General features: G+C 38.5%; 1 protein-coding gene across 2 annotated transcripts; it reads right to left on the minus strand.

Moving 5' to 3' along the window:
• Positions 1-4,987: 4,987 nt before the first annotated feature.
• On the minus strand, positions 4,988-9,767 carry LOC147476534 (putative protein phosphatase 2C 58). Of its 2 annotated transcripts, XM_086582695.1 has the most exons (7): positions 9,675-9,767; positions 8,943-9,290; positions 8,807-8,868; positions 6,523-6,774; positions 6,106-6,382; positions 5,521-5,672; positions 4,988-5,406 (listed from the first exon to the last, which is right to left on the minus strand). In XM_086582695.1, exons 2-7 carry the CDS (start codon positions 9,172-9,174, stop codon positions 5,257-5,259), a joined length of 1,125 nt encoding a protein of 374 aa, XP_086438821.1. In that variant the 5' UTR covers positions 9,175-9,290; positions 9,675-9,767; the 3' UTR covers positions 4,988-5,256. The 2 variants fall into 2 exon arrangements, with proteins under 2 accessions (XP_086438821.1, XP_086438822.1); XM_086582696.1 differs by lacking the exons at positions 6,523-6,774; positions 9,675-9,767 and having other exon boundaries at positions 8,943-9,311.
• Positions 9,768-22,104: the final 12,337 nt, after the last annotated feature.

Genomic DNA, 22,104 nt, shown 5'->3' on the forward strand with positions numbered 1-22,104 from the left:
AGAATGGTAAGATATCACCAGCAGCTTGTATAAAGTGTTGATCAAGATTCCTCTTCAGCCTCATTGGGATAGAAAACACCAAGTTCTGTGTTTATTTCTCAAATTCTCAACCAAAAACCGACAAATAAAAAAGAGGATCAACTGTGTCTGGTCCAAAAAAACGCAAAAAAAAAAAAAAAAATGTATGGCCCCCCGTATACCAATTACTCACTGAAATAATGATTAAACAAAAATCTACAAGTACAAGGAGAAAACCGAGCATAAAAACTTTCTTTTTCCTTTAAAGTCAAATCAGATAAAAAGTTTTCTTGTGTCAGCTACTACAAGGCACAAGCTATATGGACGCAAACAGCCTTTACCCATCCCAAAACAAAAAAAACACCATCGTGAAAAGTTATTTTAGTTATTAATGGATTTCACAACGACAACGTCGAACAACAGTAGTAGCCAGAAAGTAGTGTGAGCAGGAATCGCCAGATATTAATCCAAAATATATCCACAGATGCTAGACAAAAAAGCTTCACGTTATTGAATTTTTCATTAACTTTTGCGGTATTCGCGAGGGAAAAATCGATGCAGACGAGCTGATGGTGAGAGAACATACCTGGCTAGTCAAAGCGTCGACGGAACAAGCTTCAAAACTTCTCTTGCGGCGTCTGTTCTGTTGGATGAGAATACAGTGTTTTTTATGGATTGGGATATGCGGCCCAGCACTTATATATGATTACGCGCGGGTTTTCCAGTGCTGGTGGGATTCTTCTCCAACTCCAACTTTATCTATACTCTCAATTCTTATCTCATCCGAACACTTTGAGTCCAATTCATATTTAACTACATTTTATTTTTATTATTACTAAACTGCCCCTACGTTTAAATTTTAACGGTATAATCCAAGTATCGCTATTCCGTTGGCATGCATCGTCGAATTCAAATTTCGTATTATTACGTGACGCGTTCGGTACAGTTTTCGGCAATCGATTTCTTTTGCAATTTTATTTCTGTGCATATTTTATTTTTTTCTATGCATTTTCGGCCATCTTTTATTTAATTACATTGCGTTTCGTATACGTTAGTTTGACATTTTTTCGTTCTCGATAATTCACGATTTTTTTTTTCTCGGCAGTCAATTTTCCTATCATTTCCTTTCGCATGACACTTCGTTATAATTCCGTTCATTTTTCTTTCTTCTTTGCCATATGAACTTTGTTCGCATGCCAAAGAGGGGGCGGTGTTTCGACCCCCACCTACGTGGCAAACATCCATTGGTAGGAGTCTCCACTTTATTCGTTTAATCGACAGGGCTAAAGCCCAATTCACAATATCATGGATCAATGTACAGGCCCATTAACTCATGTGGCTAAAGCTGAACCTTAGGCACATGGCTTGCCACTAATGTACGTTGATTTATGTCCAGATTCGTTTCTTATCAAAGAGATAATTATCAGTTGAAAGTTATAGTATATCACAATTACTCAAGCTACAAGATTACTTGAGCTACAAGGACTCTCTACTCTACCTATATAAATACCAAACTATTTTTCATTAAGAACTACGTTCTTGAGACTTGATCCCACTGATAATTTGGGTACGTAGGCAACCGCAAGGTACAGTCTCATCATTCCCCCGATCACCATCATTTTTCTAATTACTTTTCTACGTTCTTCGTCTTTTTCATCAACACTTGGTGTTTTGATCATATTTGGTCGAAACAGCAACATCCATGTTGCAGTGGCATTTGACACTACAACATCCATGTTGTTGTAGTAACTCACAATACTAGTAGAATTAGACAAAACCATGAGACTTACATTTTCAGGACCCACATCCTTTAAAGGACACTTCTCCATTGCTTCTCGGAGTACGTCCAAGCTCCACTTGCAAACTCTAGGCTCGGCAGATTCAAATCCATCTATTGGTGTGATTATCTTTGTATGCTCACACAACTAATACTGCAATTTGAAACAAAAGTATTAGCAAAAGGGATTGTATTAGAAATAAAATTCATTTGCAAAACAAAACAAAACCTACCAAAAGTGCAACCACACAACCAGAAACCGTTGAAAGCTTGTTCCTTTTACGTCTTATCTGATCCATCAACTTTGCATGGATTACTTTCGGCCATGAGATTCTTCTCATCCCATTCAAATCTTCGATATGTGGAACAAAGGACCAATTGATTCTTGTTGGGTTCGGGAAGAAGATTGTCGTAGTAAAGTATAGGGACATCAACCTCACAAAATCGTCTTCCATCCCAATCTTCTTTACAATACTTGTAATCTCATTCTTTACTCCTAACAATTTGATTTCATTCAATTCTCTCTTCCAAAGTAGATCTTCATAAACTCTAACTTGTTACTCTTTCATATACTTTTTGGATACAACACGATAGTTTTCCCTTTCAAAGGCAACCCAAAAATCAATGCAACGTCTTCCGGGGTAAATCTAACAATCTACCCCGAACACAAAACCCATCATCTACTCCCGAGTATGTCTCCAAAACTGAACAAACATCAATGTTTGCTTTTATTTTAGTCTTAACATTCAACCTATTATCAATAAAGACACTAAAAAGACTTGCAAGCCGTGTATCCATCATTTTTTCCTTATGCACTTCCGTTATGTCGCCTCTAATCAAATCCACAATCTCAACTATTGACTTCAAACTGGGCTTATAACTCAACAACTCACTTTTCACCAAATTTTGTTTACCCTCTCCTCTACCTTTTCTTTGCCTTTTGTTTTTGGGTTTACACTTGTTGAGGTAGTTGTATCCTTACTTCGTTTAGGAAGGCCCAATTTAGATTTAGATTTTCCAACAACATCGACCTTCCCTTGCAGCATAACCTGAAAGAAAATTAATGATTTAGTAGCTTGTTTCAACAAATTCCCACTGCAACATTCATGTTGTAGTGTTTTTTTGACTGTAACATGGATGTTTCAGTGGAAAACATGCCTCAAAACTCAAACAAACATCACCAATTTAAACCTCAAACTACACTCATGTTACATTCGATCCAAACACTCATGTTGAAGTCAGATTTGACATTGCAGTATCCATGTTGCATTGGTAAGTGATAGTGCAAATCAACCCTGGTATATTCGATGCAACACTCATGTTGCAATGAATACATTCAACATGTTTTAACTAATTTATTTCCAATTTTTCATAAAATGAAAATCCTAGTATATCAAAATGGTGAAACTATCAATGAAATTTGGGTTCTAACATTTTTGTCGTTTGGTTGTCCTTTTTTTTGGAGTTGATTTTGTGTTTGCTTGCACATGATCACTTGAATCATTGCTTTGTTCTTCATTACGGTTCTTTATTTTGAAATTTGGGGGAACTAGGGTTTTTTTATCTATTTGTCTAATTTTGATTTCTGTTTAGGGGACAAATTTGTAATATTACATGCAAATGGACCAGGTGGGCTTTTGACACAATTAGAAAAGTCTATCTCTTTTTTCCGTAATTAAATTGGAATATTGGGCTTCAAGCCCATTCTCTGTAAAAAAATATTGAAAGAAATAATATAAAAACTCAAAACATTCATTTATATATGAGTAAATCTACTGTGCGCTGGAGAGAGACTGAGAAATTGAATGTGGGCCACTAGATTAGGCAAAGAGTACTGGTGTATTGCTCCAAAAAGCAACTTCCAAGGGCTCTCATGCCTGCGCATGGGTACACCCTACGCACCCTAGAAGTCATTTTTTTTTTTTTGTTTGGTAAACCTGTTTTAAATGAGATCGAGAACTCTTTGATCTTTGGATTCGAGCCCACTTCTCCGTGGTATCATCACCCAAAGGTTTTACCAACTTTGCTAGTCGACACCTGCGAAGTCCTCTTTATATATTACTAAATTTTATTTATTAGTATAATACTATAATATGTAGTTTTTATAGTATTTAATGTTATAAATAATATAAAAATATAATTTACAACTTAAAATATATGGTTTTATTTAACTTATTATTGAATGACATCATTATTTATATCAATATTTAAAAAGTGACTCGTTCGTGCAGTATTTTTGTATTTTTAATACACTTTTTTTTAATAACACCAATAAAAAATGTGTGTAAATAATGAATTTTTTAAGAACCAAAATGAAAAACCGGAACCGGAAATATCCGTTAGGAACCGATGATTATGGATATGGTTCCACAATTTTAAGAACCGGAACCAAAACAGAAACCGTAACATTAAACAAGAAATGAGGCTCAGCCCCTTGGTTCTTACTCGGTTGAGTATAAACTCCCTCCCATCGACCCATATCACATAACCTCCCTATTATTTAGGTATCGTTAAACAACCTCCCTGTTTTCCAAAAAAGAGATAAAATCTGGTCTATTTTTATTTCCCATTTTATCTTATTTCATTTTTTACCCTTTTGGGATTGAAAATTTCCCGACTATATGTAAATGTATTTTTACATAGTCATATATATATGTAAAACTATATTTGCATAGTCATTGGAATTATAAAAACTTAAATTTACATAATAACTTTTGGGATTGAAAATTTCCTACACCCATTTATATGTAAAATATATGTAAATGTATTTTTATATATATATTATATATATATATATATATATATATATATATATATATATATATATATATATATATATATATATATATATATATAGTTATTGAAAAACTTAAATTTACATAGTAATTTTTGGGATTGAAAATTTTCTGACGACACCAGACAAAATATAAATTTAAATTTTCCTATGAAAAAAAATTTCATATGAAAATTTAAATTTAAATAAATTAAGAAGACTGTGTAATTTTATATTGTCATATGTAAATACAAATTTTACATAGGATGACGTCAGCCCGATTTGTCCTTAATCCAAAATTATAAGTAAAGATTGATGACGTCAGCCGGATTTTCACAGGGATATTTTGGTATGTTTTGGCTTTAATGTTATGTTTTAAATAATAGGGAAGTTTTATGCATTTATTTGCTTGCAGGAGATTTTTGTGCAATTATTTAAGTACTAGGGAGATTAAACCCATTGTTTGTAAAATTAAATGGTTCTTAATTCTTACAACACTAAGAACCGGACCGTTGACACCCCCGTATACAATTATATACAAGAACATAACGTACATTTTGTACAAAAAGTATATCGCCTAATTGACGCTTGGAGGTTATCTTCGTTGCTGAAGTACAGGGAAACACACATGCTGGAGATGCTAAGGCTCAGCTGCTGCACCTAAGCTTTTATTTACTGTTATGTTTTATTAGCAACGGGGAGAGCTGAACCTTACAACTATACAAGAGATATCATCCTCGCTTTTTCTAGAGATGGCTTCCTCTGCCAAATACTTGGCAGCAGATTGAGCATCCATTTTATTTCTGATAGAGTCCACTGCTTCCTGGTTAGACATGACCTAGATAAAAATGAGCAAGAGAGAGCATGAATTCAAGGCTCATTCAGAATACAAAGAGGAGAGAAATAGGAGGATCAAGCAACATAAACGTTATGATCCAATGCAAAAACCAACCTTCCATAACCCGTCACTTGCCATTATTAAAAACTCTGTATCATCTATCATCTCCACTGCTACATCTGGTTCTGAACTTAGATGCATCTTTAAGCCTTTATAACCAAATGCTCTTGCCACTGCCAGCAGTCCATCAACTCTTGGGACATCCCCTGAAAACACAACAATTAATGAAATTACATGATAGAAGTTCAAGTTAGATAGTGTTATTATATATGCCCCTTGAACATTTAGTTGCTTATGCATAATTCCTCTCCACTTCTTTCTGGCTTCCTTTTCATTTATCGGGTAAAATGGTAGGCTTTTATCCCTGATTGCCTAAAACAATTCCTATGTATTCTATTTATTAGAGAAAAACATGTATTTCGTTAGATTGTTCACTCGTTTACAGCTAAAAAGACTCAGCATGAAACCTCGTTGCTGCATATGCAACACTAAGCTAGATGAGGAGCATAACTTATTTTGTTGCTTTTGTGTTTTGATCTTATATGCTTCAGGGATGGATTATTTTAATTCTCTTGCATTGTTCTCTACTTAAACAAACTTCTCAAGAATTTGGGTGATATAGGGTAGACTATTAGTTACCTGGAATGTTTGACACAAAACCACCTCTGCTCTCAATGTTCTGCTGCTCTTTGCTTGGTTCATGATCAACTGATAATTGTTTTGCCATACCATTCTTGCATATAACAGCTCGAGCATCTCCAACATTTGCCACAACCAGTTTTTGACCATCTATCAGTATTGCCGTAACGGCAGTTGAACCTCCTCTTCCCAAATGAACTGCTTTGTCCAGTATTTCTTTATCAGTTGCACGATAAGCTCTCTTGATTGCAGTCTCTGTTTCAGTCCAGAAGTCAGGCTGGTTTGAGCAAGAAAATCAACAGTGAGATCAACTCAGGCATATACTTGAGATTGAGGTCGCCTAACTTATAAATTTGAAGAAAGAAGAAACCAAGAGTAGAATAAAATAACACAAAGCTGCACACAAACAATGATTACCTCAATCAAAATATTATTAAACAGATGCGATTGTAAGTAGTCTGGAACACCATGGCCTAAATGGCCATCAAATATTGCGAATAACCCCAAGTTATACTTATATACTTGCTTAAATCGTGCAACAAGATAATCTTCCATTGGAAAAATTGATTTCCCTTTGATCAAGTGAAAACCATGTGTTACATGCGTGCCTGACATCTTGGACTTGACTCTGCCAGTATTTGATGCAGATGAACCAAAACCAGCTTTTACCTGCGACAAAGGTGTCGAGTCTTTCAACATACTAAATTTAGAGTTTATGACAAACATGAAGTCAGACAGCCAAATTAACAAACAACTGAAGCCAAATTAACAAACATGAAGAGGTAAGAGCATGCCAACCTTTTCACTAGATAGCTTCTTATATTCTTGAAATAGATGCCTAAACTTATACACAATAAAGTAAAACTGAAGGAAAAAGACATGATTCGAAAGGTTGCTCATTTCTGTCGTATTTGGCTCTTCAAAATGATGGTCTGTAGGACAGTGGAACTATAACAAGATGGACAAACCCCATATGATGATACATCTGACAGACAGACAGACAGACAGGTTTTGGTATATAGCTGAAGTTAGGTTACATAGTGTATATACTATTAAGGCTCTAATGGATGGAAGGATAAGCCAACATTATCCAGAAGGACAAAAATCAGATGATGGTACACTCAAATTTCATCTGTTCATTAATAAGTTCTCTAATTATTACAAGAAGCATAAACTTCAATATTCTACTTTTCCAAACCAAGACATTGTATCGTCTCAAAAGTTTGACCAGTTTCACAGGTTATAAAAATGTAAGCAGCCTTATATAATGAAAACATATAAGACCTATATAGCAATGTTGCAATTTTCAGCTGATGATAGGTTATGAGATACTTAGTGTTAGAAATTCAAATGAGGGCCATATATATGAAGAACCTCGGCCTTTGGTATAGTGGCATTCATGTTGAACATGGTTATGAAAATCGTGGTCTTCAAACGTGAGATAAATTGTGGCCAGGCTAGGACAGCATTTAGTTGTGTTTGACACACATCAAAAATAGCAGTTGGTCCATGCACCAAAAACTACAATGACAAAATTGTCTATTTGAATCTTGAGTTGCCCACGAGAAGGAAGTGTATATAATAGGGAATGTTGCCCAAGTTTAAAGATAGTCATTGTCTTCTGAGTGACAGATTATAACTCATAATGCCTCGAAGATTGCATCATTCAAATCACAAGATACCTTCTTCCACGCTATGCTTTCACACTCAAATTAGCTAATCACACCCTGTCCCATAATGAAGAAGAAGAAGAGGAAAGGGAACTCAGTAATTGCCCTTCCATTAAATGAATATCTCTTCAGATATCGTCATTCATATATATACGGTGTTCCAATCAGTACAAAGTGAATACTAAATGTGAGACTACAAACCACCCAAAGTCCTATAGAAACTGTAGCTTCAACTAACAGCAGAGTTACCAAGTGGAGAAATTACCGCAGTACTTTGTAGAACAAAATGGAAGTAACTTTGGGCCAGCCATTACGACTAAAGGGACTGTAATAGGATGTTGACACAATAGTAATCCCTAAGCATGTTGGTTAAGCTCTTTAGTAAGCAAGTGAACTTGTAAATAAACTCTGACACTAGGTTATACTCTTACAGATATAGTTGGCAATATAGGGTTCCTTCATATCCAAACTGTTTATTCTGCAAGTGAACACATTTTCACAAACATGTGTTAGACGCAATTTCCTTTTACCTTCATCATGTTAAAGTCCAGCCTTCTTCTTTCTTTCTAGAGCTGTCTCTACCACTGTTTTCCGAACAACTGCAGTTGATATCCATCTTTGTAAGTGTTGGAACAATCTGAAATGATGTTACTTTAGCTCATCTACACTCTGGAGGTAAATTCTATTCCCAGACATCCTTAAAATACTCGATTCTTCTAGTCTCTCCGATACCAATTCTACTTCCATTGATTCCAAATTCCTCAATACAATATTCACCACCCCCTTCTCCATTTTACCAAAAACAATGGTTTGGGAATTCAGCCATTAAGTATGAGACAAAACCTCAAATGATTAAGAAATAAAGCAGACCCAATTCCTAAAATGGCCAAAAACCAACAGACTAAAAAGACTAAAAGCAAACACACAAAGCACAAACAAGCAGCTCAATTAACCATAGATAGACCAAAGTCTGGACAAAGTAGTTAATTTAAATCATATATAATAATTTAGACAAAAAAAAAGTATGGTACCTTCATCTTATGAAGCATTTCTCTTCTCATGGTGACTAAATTTCCACCTTCACTCTTAGAACCTGGAGGTCACAGAATAACATCACATCCAAAAATCTAAATAAATAAAAGAAAAAAAGCAGCAACACCATCTTACGGATAATCAAAGTGTCATCATGAACTAGTTCGGTAGGTGGTCTAGTGCAAGCCAAACACGCGTTACCAATAGCGGAATGCACCGATGAAGATACTATATATGCTTCTGCTGCCGCTTGGACTACGGTAGGCTGTTGCTGTTGCTGCTGCTGCGATACTTCGTTGTCAGTTGAGGTGGTAGAAACAGAGTCATCGTCTCGAACAGCACTGTAGAAGTAGGTTGTATTTGTCATTCTTCTCAACCTGATTTGGAGCTGAAGATGCAAAGGTCAAACTTCAGGTCTGGGCTGTCTGGGTAAAGTAGAAAATCTTTCTTTCGTTAAACATACTCTGGGTTAAACACACGCATCTGAAATCACTGAAATTTAATATTCAATTCAATAGAGGGAAGAAGATCAGGGCAAAATAGTCATTATTTTGGGTGGATTAAAAGGCACTGGCAAACAGTCAAACACTATTCTCAATTTGCCGGCAAATGAATTTTTTTTCCCACTAGTCGAAATTGCTCTCAGCCTCTCATTCACAGCTGCTCTCAACTCTATCAAGCTCGCTCTCTATCTCTCCCTCACAATTTTTTTCTTTATTTTCAGTTTATATATAGCTGATTTTGGAGGATTTGCTGGAAATCGATATGTTTTTTGTTTAATTTTGTTGATTGCCTGAGGCAAATTATCAGATAAATGCCATTAGGCAATCTTAATTTAACTCAAGCAAAACATGGAAATCTCTTGACTTTGAAGTTGTTTGTTCTGAAAAGTGGTTTGCATGAAGGAGTTCCAATCGGGCAGCCTCATTTCACATAACCAGCCTTAGGAATAACCTTTTTTGCTCGACAACAGAAGACAACAACCACCTCAGAACGGTTGCCTATCCTTCCATTGGTTCTGTGTTTCCTGTTTTTTTTTTCTATTTAGCTAGTGAATCTGTGAGACTGACTTATTGGATATATGGAGAGAATATTATAATGAGATTATTACTATTTAAAAGGTTTTACTGCTAGGGCTTATTTATTTGACAGTTCACAAGAAGCTAAAATGATTGCTAATTAACTTGTACTATTGCACCCTGTTTGCGCCATGCATCAACAAAATAGAAGTTGGAACACTAATGCACTATGCCATTCCCTTTAGCTTGTTCTTGATAGTATGTTCATATATCATGTCACTACGTATCTTCACTGTTGTTGAATTGTTTTGATAATGAGGATGTGCCCAATGTACGTTGAGTGATTAGTAATGCGGTATTATAGTAATTGTTTCGACTGAAAAGGTGGGTTGGTTGTGTTTGGTGAACTGATTCAATTTGATTTTTGAAATTCTTCTTGAGTTCTTGTGTTTGGTTCATTAGTAATGGTTAGTTTTCTTGTTTTCATGTTCCATGTTGTTTGTTTAACTTGTATGACATTGGGTATCTTCATTTTTCTCGATTTCCTATGATAATGAGGCTGTGTTTAGCTTTCTTTGATTAATAATGCTGCATTTTGCACTTTGTTTCAAAAGAAAAGGTGAAGTTGGTTGTGTGTTTAGTTTACTAATTCAAGATATTTTGATTCTTGTGTTGAACCAAAACATTGAGTATCAAGCTAACAAAAACAGGATAACTAACAAAACACTAGTTATAGAATGTAAATTTTACAAGTAAATTAGCTATTTTCTTATTTCCAATATAACTCAACTTTTGAGGCGTTTTAGTTTGGGTGCTGAACAATTGGAATGAAACTGTTTATGATTTATAATTTTGAGGGGTTTCAATGCAAACTATTTTGAGGTTCTAGGAATTATATGGTTTATTATTGTTGAACAATTTATAAATTATCTCTCTCTCTCTCATTATTTTAGGAACTTTGATATATGATTTTGGATATGTGGATATTGGACACACAATTAATAATTCTAGCTTGAGAAGATAAACTCTAGATGTATTGTAGCATTATACATGTGATGTGCGCATGATAATCTATTGTGTCCTTGCATCAATCCCCCCAGCTTGAGAAGAGCTTGTTCTTGAGATTAATTCTTTGTACTTCTGGTATAAAGTAGGATCCATGAGTTGAAATGCAACATTAGAAATCCATGAATTTTCGCAATTACATCCGGCTACTAGAAAACCTGGTTTCACTGGTGGTGGGCGTGGATGAGAAGGTAGGCGGAATAGAGTCAATGGTGCCAAAACAATTTTCTCGCCACCAGAAGTGAAGGTATAAGTGTTCTCACACCCATTATGAGTAACAAGGAGATCATACTGTCAGGGACGACCAAGTAACAAGTGTCATGCATCCATGGGTGCAACAGTACACCAAATATCATCCTTGTATTTAGGACCAATGGAGAAAGAAACTAGACAACGACGAGTAACCTTGACTGTGCACCATCCTGTAACCAAGAAATGGTGTAAGGTTCAGGATGTGGCTCATCCTTGAGTTTCAGCTTGTCCACCATATCTTTAGAAACAATATTATCACTGGAACCGCTGTCAATGATAACATTACACAACATGCCATTCGAAGTGCAGCGTGTACGGAAGATATTATGGTGTAGCCATGACATAGGATCATGCTTAACAACTGGAGTAACTAAAGAACGATGAACAATCAATTGGGGACAACTGGAATCTGCATAAGTCAAAAGCCATCAATCTCAGTGACTTCTTCTTCCGGATGGGTGAGATTTTATTCATCCTGTGTTAAACCCAGGCGTTTGCACTTAGGACATTTATTACAAACGTGTCCAATTTCCTTACACTCATAGCATGTGGTTGGATCCACTCTGGTAGGAGGAGGTTTGGATGACGAAGTAACATGGGTAGAAGTGACACTAGCAGTAGCTGAAGCCTGAATGGGATGAGCGAAGCAAGAGATATCACATATCATAAACATCTTTGAAAGCTCTTCAGCTTTGAGAGCATATTAATGGCATCAGATTTATCATAAACATCTTTGAAAGCTAATGCCTCTCAAAGTGGTTTTTGCAAACCATTCAAATAACGCCCAACTTTTTGATGGACAGATTCAGACAAATAAGCCCGTGTGCACAACAAAAGGAACTTCTCAGTATACTCAGTCACACTTTGAAGCCATTGTTTCAAGTTTTGGAGGCGCATGAATAAATCCTTTCATAGTCATGAGGAATAAATTATTTTTTCAACTCTCGGCGCATCTTATCCCATGTAGTAATCTGGCGGTAGTGTGATTGTGCATGGGTTTGTTGCAATTCATCCCACCAAATGAGTGCATAACTCTTGAGTTTGGTGGCCACCAATTTAACGCACTTAGGATCTTTCATATTCTTATAATCAAAAAAATTCTCAATTTTGTTCAACCAATCCACAAAAGCATCGGGCTTCAATTGTCCATCAAATTCTGGCACATCTAACCATATATCACCCATCTGATTTTTTTTTTCTAAAATTTGCAATAAACGGTTAATGTAAAAATTACAAACGGTATCTTGTAAATTTTGTGGAAGCTCGCGCCTTTGGTTGCGACCATTGTGGTTATCGCACCGCAGTGGATAAGGGCTAGAGGAAGAGTCAAAAGGATCTGGTGGGTCAGGTGCTAACCGAAGGGGTTGTCGACGATTTCCACGTAGTGACATAGGCAGGGAGTCAATGTACTGATCAAGGTCGTATGGTGCACCATTGGTAGCAGAAGGCCCATTCTGTTGGTGGCTATCACGACCATGCCTATTAGTTTGGTGTTCCTTGACTTTATGAACAGGCCCATATGGACGGGTTGGGGTACCTTGGGCCTGAGAAGTAAAAGCCCGTGGTGGGATATCCAATTGAGCATGATGGTTGTGTAACTCCTTCACGAGGAGCTTGCTAGTAATGAACCTGATTTCCAGCAGTGGTGCGAACATTGTCTTCATATCCAAGATCATCTTCATCTCGAACTTTGTGTCTTCTTAGAGTCTGTTGTGAATTTAGATCTGTCGTGCGAAAAGTCGCACCAGGATGGTGGTAAAGTCTCAAAATTTTGAATTGGTTGTTGTTGGAGAAGTCAGGTCTGGTTTCTCCTTGGTGCACTTACAATGGTGGCTGTGATTGTGTGCTTTTGTGGTCTGGATAGCAAGGTTGTCAATAAGGTGAGGCAGATTGCTGTTAGTTTTGATTGGGGGTAACTTCGGCAGGGGTTGTGGGTCACACATCCATGCGTCAATGCGATGGTGGTGTACTCAGGTAAAGAAAAGGCAATAGGAAGGTATGGTGACGAGCTTTGTCGCGAAGAAGTGAGGCTGTCTACATCATAGTTTCGCTCCGATTCAAGAAGGATGGGAGTATGCTGATGATGATGCGGGGTTGACACCTTCAATAGAATTTCGTCTTGTTTTTCTTCAATGTGGGTAACACGAGTCGTCAAAGTAGGTGGTTTCTCCTTGCTCTTTTTGTGATTTACCATTGTGAAAAACCTAAAATCTTAAAGAATCTGATACCAATTTGATGTAAACTTGAAGGCGGAAGCAATCTTCGATGATAAACACCTACGAAAGTTTATGGAAATACCTAAAAACTAGGGTTTGAATAGAAAAATGAATTCTCTTAATTCAATAATAATAATCAAGTCTGAAAATCTTACGGTTTACATCTGCTTATAAAGAGAGCTAGTTGCTAAAAAGAACAAATCCTAATCATAATAGAACCTGGGAAACTAAAATAGAAGCTAGTCTAATTCTAATTAGCTAAGGATTCAAAATAGAAATAGAATGAAAGATAAACTCTAGGTGTAGCATTATGCATGTGTTGTGCACATGATAATATATTGCGTCCTCGCATCAAACCCGAAAGGTGACTAGATTATTACACCAATTGGGAAAGGATTCCTCTTTATCCGTTTCTCAAATGCAGAAGACCTTAACAAGGTTTGGTCTGGAGGATCTCACTTCTTTGATGACACTCCACTTAGGCTTTGCAATGGACTCCACCCTTTAATCCCAAGCAGCATAAACAAACACACTTGATGGGGAAAATGATACTAATCGATCTCCACTAAGACAACTTGAATATGAACACTCTAAACTCTTATGAAAAATCTAAGCTTTCACTACAACCAACAACCACAAACCTAAGCTATCGAATTAACTATCACAAACAAGCAATAATAATTTAAAATAAAACTTACCATAATGAGACACATGATATATATATCGTGGTTCGGCCAATGATGCCTACTTCCTCAAGAGCAAATCCTTTATAAGTGTGGGAATGAAGATTACAATCACTCCTCTTCTCTCCAAACTTACTAGGACTCGGGCCACTGTCACCAAGTACGGTACGGGTTTAAAACGGTGTATTTGAAAAATACTTAGTTCATGTTTTAAATGGAACGACTCGGCAAAAAAATGGAAAAAAAAGCGTAAAAAGACGCAGGGAATAAAAAACGGGTTTAAAACAATAAAACGGGTTTCAAACGTATAATACATAAAAAAAACGGTAAGAAACGATAAAAAAAATTCCATAGATAAGGAGATTGATTTTATATAGGAGTGGAAAAAAGAATAAGCAAAAATAATAATAAGGAATTAAGAAGTTGATCATTTTTGTAAACTTTTTCTTTTAGCCATTTTTTACCATTTGATTTTGATTTTTCCTCTACATATATTTTTTGAAATCCTTGTAAATCCTGTATCGACTTTTTCTTGGTTTATTTGAGAAATTTGTTGTAGAGAATGCAGATTGGTTTCTCGCATATTGTAATCAGCCTTGGTTTTGCTTGATGTATTATTTTCTTGTGTTATCAGGATTTAGGAACCTTCCTGTACTTACTGCCATTGTGGTAGATGTTAAAGATTGGAGTATAATTATGAACTGAGAAGTGAAAAATCTGATGCTAATTTATATCAAGTAGGGATCTGTCGAACAAGTTGCAAGCTCTATATACTCATTTTTACTTGATTTGTAGTAGTAGCAGTTTTGACAAGAAACTTGGCCTGCGAGATATTAACTGCACGATGCTGCAAGGCCATTATATATTTCTATTACTACTTTAACAAAAGTACAAAACACTTCCGATATATCTTAGCATTCCCTAGGATCATATTATGGTAATGTTCAAGTCCTCCAGTCAAACAGGGGTACTACCTCAATCTATGAAACAGGGGTACTAAAGATTCATTAAGAGCATCTTCAACGCAATTACTTGATTCGGAGTGCAAAGTTGAAGTATGAAATTTTTTGCACCAACGCACCACACTCCAAATTATTGTTTTATAATGAAATATATCCTATAGACACAATTCACTTACGGTAAAATGTTATGACTCCTCTTTCCTTGCCACCACCCCATATCTCGTCCATATACCTTACCACTCTTTACCTTTACATCTTTCTACAGATAAAAAAAGAAGCTTATTTCCACTCATTTCTAATCCCAATTTTAGCACAATGATTTTTGGTGTAAATTCATCTCTTCATGAAATTGAAATGGATGAGTCAAATCAAGATCAAACATTACTTGCTCATTTCATTCAAACAAATCACATGATAATTGGGAATTTGAGGTTAATGAAAATGATGAAGGAAGGTTCCAACGGTTCCTTGGTCAGCATCGCAAAATTCGTTGTAGGCAGACTCATATAGTTTTTCAGGCTGCTTTGATAGATCATTTGTGGGAATTGCGTGGGCAAAATTAATTCAGCAATGGTTGCTATGTGCTGCTCTATGCCACTTTCTTATTTTGGTGCAAGTTTGTTTCACTTATTATTTTGTTGTAAGTTATTTTGAACTAAATGTGAAATGGTTTTTTCAACTGAATGTGAAGTATTGCTTTGTTCAGGCTTTCTCTTTAACGGACATGCTTGAAGGCAACTTATATATAGTGTCTTGAACAACCTGTTCCTAGGCAGTTTATATACGACAATGTATAAGATGTGCACGACACTATATAACAGAGAAAGTTTATATACGACAATGTATAAGCTTATATACGACAATGTATAAGTTGTGCACGAAACTATATAACAGAGAAAGTTTATATACGACAATATATACGACAATGTATAAGCTGTGCACGACATTGTATAAGTCTGTCCACAATTGAAGCACACACTTGTAGAGAGTTGAGACCTGAAATTGAAGCTTGAGCATGTGTTTCCTTCTTTGGAGTTACTCCCTCTAGCTTTCTTGTTAACACGAGGCCTGTCCTCTATTTCGGTTACGACATTGAGTGCCAGCTCCATCACTTCATCAGTCACAGCAGTGCAATGACTAACATCATGCCCAATCATTTTCTCCCAGTGATACTTCAGCCTACTTATTCCCCCAGATATCTCAAGTTGACAAAATTTGCATTTGTTCTTCTTTTGTGTTGTTGCTCCCATAATGGATCTCTCTAACCCTTGGCATATCTAAAAATACATTAGAAAAGAATCAAAAGATTACAAATTTGAAAATGTAGTTCCATAAATAACAACAACAACAATTATTGAATGAAGGACTAACAGAAATTTAATGCTTCAATCACTTATTGCAAGGCTATTTCGGGTTATTAATGGGGGCGCAACTGTGCAAGTATATTACTTGATTTACTTTTTGCAATTCATGAGAGAGATAGACAGAATCAGTAAGCAAGGAGCAAGAGAGAGATCTAACCTTGTACTTTGGTAGTTGGCGACTTGGTGGTGAATTGGTGAAAGAGCTCTTCTCGATCGGGTTCTTTTTTTTGGGGCAAAGTTCTCGGGGTTTTTTTTTTGTTTTTTTGTTTTTTTTTCCTGCTGTGCAACTCTATGACTCTGTGAGTAAGTGACCAAACAAAACCAAAGAGAAGAAAGTTTAAAACGCGATCTTTTTGAAATCTCGCGATATATACGGTTTTTACGTTTAAATCGCGTTTCAAACGTTTTAAACACGATATTTTGAAAAACACAGGTTCTAAACGTATACAAGGCGCCTTGGCAATTTAACGGGGTTTAAACGTGTTTTATTCAAAAAAAAATTGTATACCCACTTAGTGACAATTCAAAAAAAAATTGTATACAAAGGCGCCTTGGTGATAGTGACTAAGGCTAAGCAAAAGTGATACCCGAAAGGTGACTGGACTATTACACCAATTGGGAAAGGATTCCTCTTTATCCGCTTCTCCAATGCGGAAGACCTTAACAAGGTTTGGTTTGGAGGATCTCACTTCTTTGATGACACTCCACTTAGGCTTTGCAATGGACTCTAAACTTTAATCCCGAGCACACTCTCTTGTTTGGGTTTGCCTCCCTGGGCTGGGGCAAGAATTCTGGGATCCTGAAATACTAATGTCGATCGCTCGTGGAGTAGGCAAACCCATGCTCATTGATGAGAAGACCCTGAAAAGATAACTTGGCTATTTCGCTAACGTCCTCGTTCATGTTGACCTCTCGAACCCCATCCCTGACCAAGTGTATGTTAGAACTCCTAAGAAAGAATTCTTGCAGGAAGTGGAAGTCGTCAATTTGCCGAAAATGTGCAACCACTGTAAAGTGTAAAGTGGTAGGGCACATCGTTACGGAATGTAGGAAGCTGAGAGGGGTCATGGCAAAGAACGATAAAGGAAAGGCAGTACTAGTGGACACAACTCTAAGAGATCCAGAACTGCATGCACAAGCTAGGAAAAGGAAAAAGAAGACAGCCATTGGGTTCCTAAACATGTGGCAAGTGGAGGAGTGAATTCAGGCAAGGATGCATGATCTATACTGTACATGAGGTAATCACAGAGGAACAAATTGATATCATTAATCAGGTGGCTGTTGAAGCCAATAACCAAGTAGTAGAGATTAATGAACCTTTTGCTAGTTTAGAAATGAACGAGAATGTTGATTCTGATGCTGAGACAAGTGACAACAACGCAAACAATGAAGAGAAATCTGTTAAAGAAACCCAAGTGGAGAGCGAGATCGAGCCCTTAAATGGTATTGAAGGCGAACGAGCTGGGGATGGGTTGACCCCAATGAAGACGTAAAGGCTGAATTTCACAATGCAGATGAGGGTCTCGAAGCCAATAATAATTCTAATGATATTGGTATCGCAGAAAGTGGCAATTTGGTGGTGGATACTGCACAAATGCCTAATCTGGCCAACAATCATTTCTCTGCTCTTAGAACTGAAGAGGAGGAAAACTCTACACCAATCTCAAACATTTTCTAATTTGTCCCAAGCCCATGTTGAAGCTAATATGGTAATTGAGCTTCTTGACAAGTAGAAAACCCCATAAAATCTTTCAAGTTGGGTTGATGCCACTGAACTGGAAGAAGGAGCTTCTGAGCCTGAAGAAGGGCAATGGATACAACAAAAGAGAAAAGGAAGACCAAGACTTACAAAGCATGACAAGCAAGAGAGGCAGAGCAGAACAACCCCGCAACATGTAAAGAGAAGCCCAAATACTGTCATGACCAGGTCAAGGTCTGCAATAAGGCCAACAAGATAGGAACCAAGTTCTATGAATAATAAAAACCACCTTTCTCAATGAGGTGTTTTTTTTGGAATATCAGAGGCATTGTGTAGTGGTAGAATCTGCGATAAAAAAGATCCGATGTAGTGTGACCCGATGCAAACTGTGGTAGTGAAAACCGTGGAGTAGGGGATCAGCAGGGGGATGGGCCCGAGGCAGGATATGCGGATAACTCGTGAGCATAGTATCAGGCCGCGGTCATGCAGGTACACGACAGAAACCCTACACGTGGAAGAAGGGGGAGCGAGGGATGAAACGACCGGTGGACGATTGAGATGGAAGAGAAGTGTGTATAAATAGAATAGTGAGAGAGAGAGAGAAAGGGGGGGGGGGGTGGGGGAAAGAAAAGAAAGAAAGAGGGGCGAGACCTAGGGAAAAAAGGAGATAGAGAGAGAGTGGAAGAAAAGGGATCCAACATTTGGCGCCGTCTGTGGGGAGAGATATAAACAGCTGGAGAAATAGCAACAAGAGTGAAGAGAGGAGTAGGAAGGCCAAGGAAGATGGCGGTTGCAGAAGAGGAGGTGGAGTCAGTGAGGAGTGATAGGGGAGAGCAAGGCGGAGAAGAGACCACCGCGTCGGTTTCAGAGGGAACGAGACTGTTACGAGAGGAAATAGCGAGATTGAGGGAAGAGAATGATGGACTTCGAAGGGAGAAGGAGACCACAGAGGAGTCTGAGAGAGAGGCGACCGAGTCGGAGAAGGAGGAGGAGAGGAGGCCCAACTTGGTGGACAATGTGGGGCTTGGACTCACGAGGGAGCAAGTGAGGGAAATGATTGCCAGTGACCTGAAAGCGAATCTGGGCAAGCTAAGGATATAAGTGGAGCGGCGAACCAGGTGGTGGCGGGGCTGAACTGCAACCCATTGGCTGATGCCATTTGGAAGTCGGAGGTTCCAAAGTGGTTCAACCAGCCTAGATTTGAGAGGTACAACGGGACGGGAGATCCGGCAGATCACATTCACCACTTCCAACAACAGATGCCACTATGGCAAGAACCTCGGTATGATGGGTTGCGATGCATGATGTTCCCCGCAAGCTTAAATGGGGGAGCCTCTGACTGGTATTACCGGTTGTCGTCGAAGAGTATAAACAACTTTCAAGAGTTAGAGCAAGCTTTCGTGGACCACTTCATACACCAGAAAAAGAGGGTAGTAGATATCACGGCTCTGTTCAACGTAAGACAGAGATCTGCGGAGTCAGTGAGAGATTTCTTATGCAGATTCAAGGCGGAGACATTGAAGGTGGAAAACTTGGACGAAAGAACCGCAGTGATCGCGTTTGAAAGGGGTTGCGTCCGGGAACCAGGGTACATGAGTCCGTGGCCAAGAACGAGATCGCGACACTATAAGACTTGTACCCGAGGGTGGAGAAATATATAAGGTACGAGGACACTATGCAGAAAGAGATGAAAAGGCCGGGGAATGTTGTATTGTCATTAGAGAGAAGCAAGGATCGCGGAAGATACGAGGCATCAGACAGGGGAAGCAGTGGGTACCGAGGCTATTCTTCGCGGCCCGAAAGGGGGAGAAACGAAGTTAGGAGGGAGAATAGAGAGAGGAAATCCTACCGGGAAATGGAACATACACTGGTAAACCGGCCGCTGAGTGAAATACTGCCGCCGATTCAGAATTTGCAGGGCTATGAGGGAATACCAGGTAAGCCTTATTGTGCCTACCATCAGATACAGAACCATTAAACGAATGAATGCTACGCGCTTAAGTAGTTAGTACAAAGGATGATAGGAAAGGGGTTGCTGAAGGAGTTTACAGAGGGGAAAGGGAAAAAGGAGCAGGTACCAAACCAGGGAAGGATACTGGGGACAATCAACGTTATTTTCAGTGGAGAGATATTGAGTCACAACGCCCACCGAGATAAGGTAAGACGAACTGCAAGTATACAACAAGTCAATGAAATATCAGGACACTCGCGGCCCATCGCATGGTCCGCGCCTGACAGGGGAAGCATAGTGTTTACTGACGCGGACTTGAAGGCGGACGACTCCCCGCACGAGGACACATTGGTAATCACGGTGGCAATGGGTAATTACATGGTGAAAATGGTACTAATTGATTGTGGCAGCGCTGTGGATTTGTTGTTTAGAGGGACAATGGAGGAGATGAAGATCGATAGGAAACAATTGAGACTATCATAGACAAATCTGTACGGGTTCAACGAAAGCATGACTGAGCCTTTAGGAGAGCTCTTGCTCCCTGTGACAACGGGACCGGTGGTAGTGTTCTCTTGATTAAAGGTGGTGGACGCCAATTTGCAGTACAATGCCATTCTGGGGAGGCGGTGGATTCACGAGATGAAGGCGGTACCATCCACTTACTACCAGGTGATCATATTTTCCACCCCAACAGGGATGTATAAGGTTCGCGGCGATCAGGTGATGGCGAATAATAGTCATCAGGGGACAGTGAAGAGGTTGATCCAAGGAGATGAAGGAGAGACATCGAGTCATAGGAAGAGGCGGGCATAGCAATTACATTGTGCCTCTGCGGAGGGGCAGACAGAGTTGTCAGCGGTACCGAAGACTCTTGATGAGATTGAGCTAGTGAATTTGGGGACAAGGGAGGAAGAGAAGTTTACGTTAATAGGGTCCAGCTTACCTGAAGAGTGGAAGAACAAACTGATATAGTTCCTCTCTGAGAATAAGGATGTATTTGCTTGGACAATTAAGGACATCACTGGATTAGACCCGGGTTTTGCATGTCACCATTTGCACATGAGGGAAGATGTTAAGCCGGTGAGGCAAAAGATGTGAAGTATTAGGCCAAAGTATGCAGAGGGAATTCGCGAGGAGGTCGCAAGGTTAAAAGGAGCTGAAATAATACAAGAAGTGGAGTTCACGGACTGGTTGTCCAACATCATCCCGGTACCGAAAAAGAATGGCAAGGTGCATATGTGCATCGATTTCACAGATGTCAACTCAAAGTGCCCCAAAGATAGTTACCCCATGTCGCAAGTGGATGAGCTAGTGGACCGAACGGCGGGATTCAAAATATTTTCGTTCATGGACGCATCGATGGGGTATAACCAGGTCGTGATGTATGGACCGGATAAGGAGAAACATCCTTCATAGTGGAAGGGGATACATATTGTTATACGAGGATGCCGTTCGGTTTGAAGAATGCCGAGGCCACTTTCCAGCGGCTGGGAGAGAAAATGTTCGAGAGCAAGATCTTAAAGGGAATCAAAATATATATAGATGACATGGTGGAAAAGAGCATGTTAGAGGAAGAACACCTAGAGGGCCTGAGAGAGACATTTAGCATACTGCGGACACACAATTTGAAGCTCAACCCAGAGAAGTGCACATTTAGGGTGACCACAAAGAAGTTTCTGGGATACATTGTGACTCATCGAGGAATAGAGGCCAATCCCGAGCAAATACGAGCACTGGTAGAGATGCCTTCACCGTAGAATATTAAAGAAGTATAGCGGCTAGCTGGAAAAGTCGCGGCATTGAACCGGTTTATTTCTAAGTAGTCAGTACTCCAGACTTCGTTTGGATGACCGAATGTGAGAAAGCGTTTCAAGAACTGAAGGGTTACTTGGGCAAGGCACCTTTGCTGTCGCAGCCAGAATAGGGAGAGAGGTTGTACCTATACCTGGGAGTTACAGAGTACACAGTAAGTTCAGACCTCGTCCGATTGGTTGATAAGGTGGAGAAACCGGTGTACTTCTAGAGTAAAACCTTGTTGGATGCGAAGACTAGATATAGTAGAGTGGAGAAGTACGCTTTGGCATTA

This window comes from Coptis chinensis, chromosome 9 (assembly GCF_015680905.1).
Source record: "Coptis chinensis isolate HL-2020 chromosome 9, ASM1568090v1, whole genome shotgun sequence".
Lineage (NCBI taxonomy): Eukaryota > Viridiplantae > Streptophyta > Magnoliopsida > Ranunculales > Ranunculaceae > Coptis > Coptis chinensis.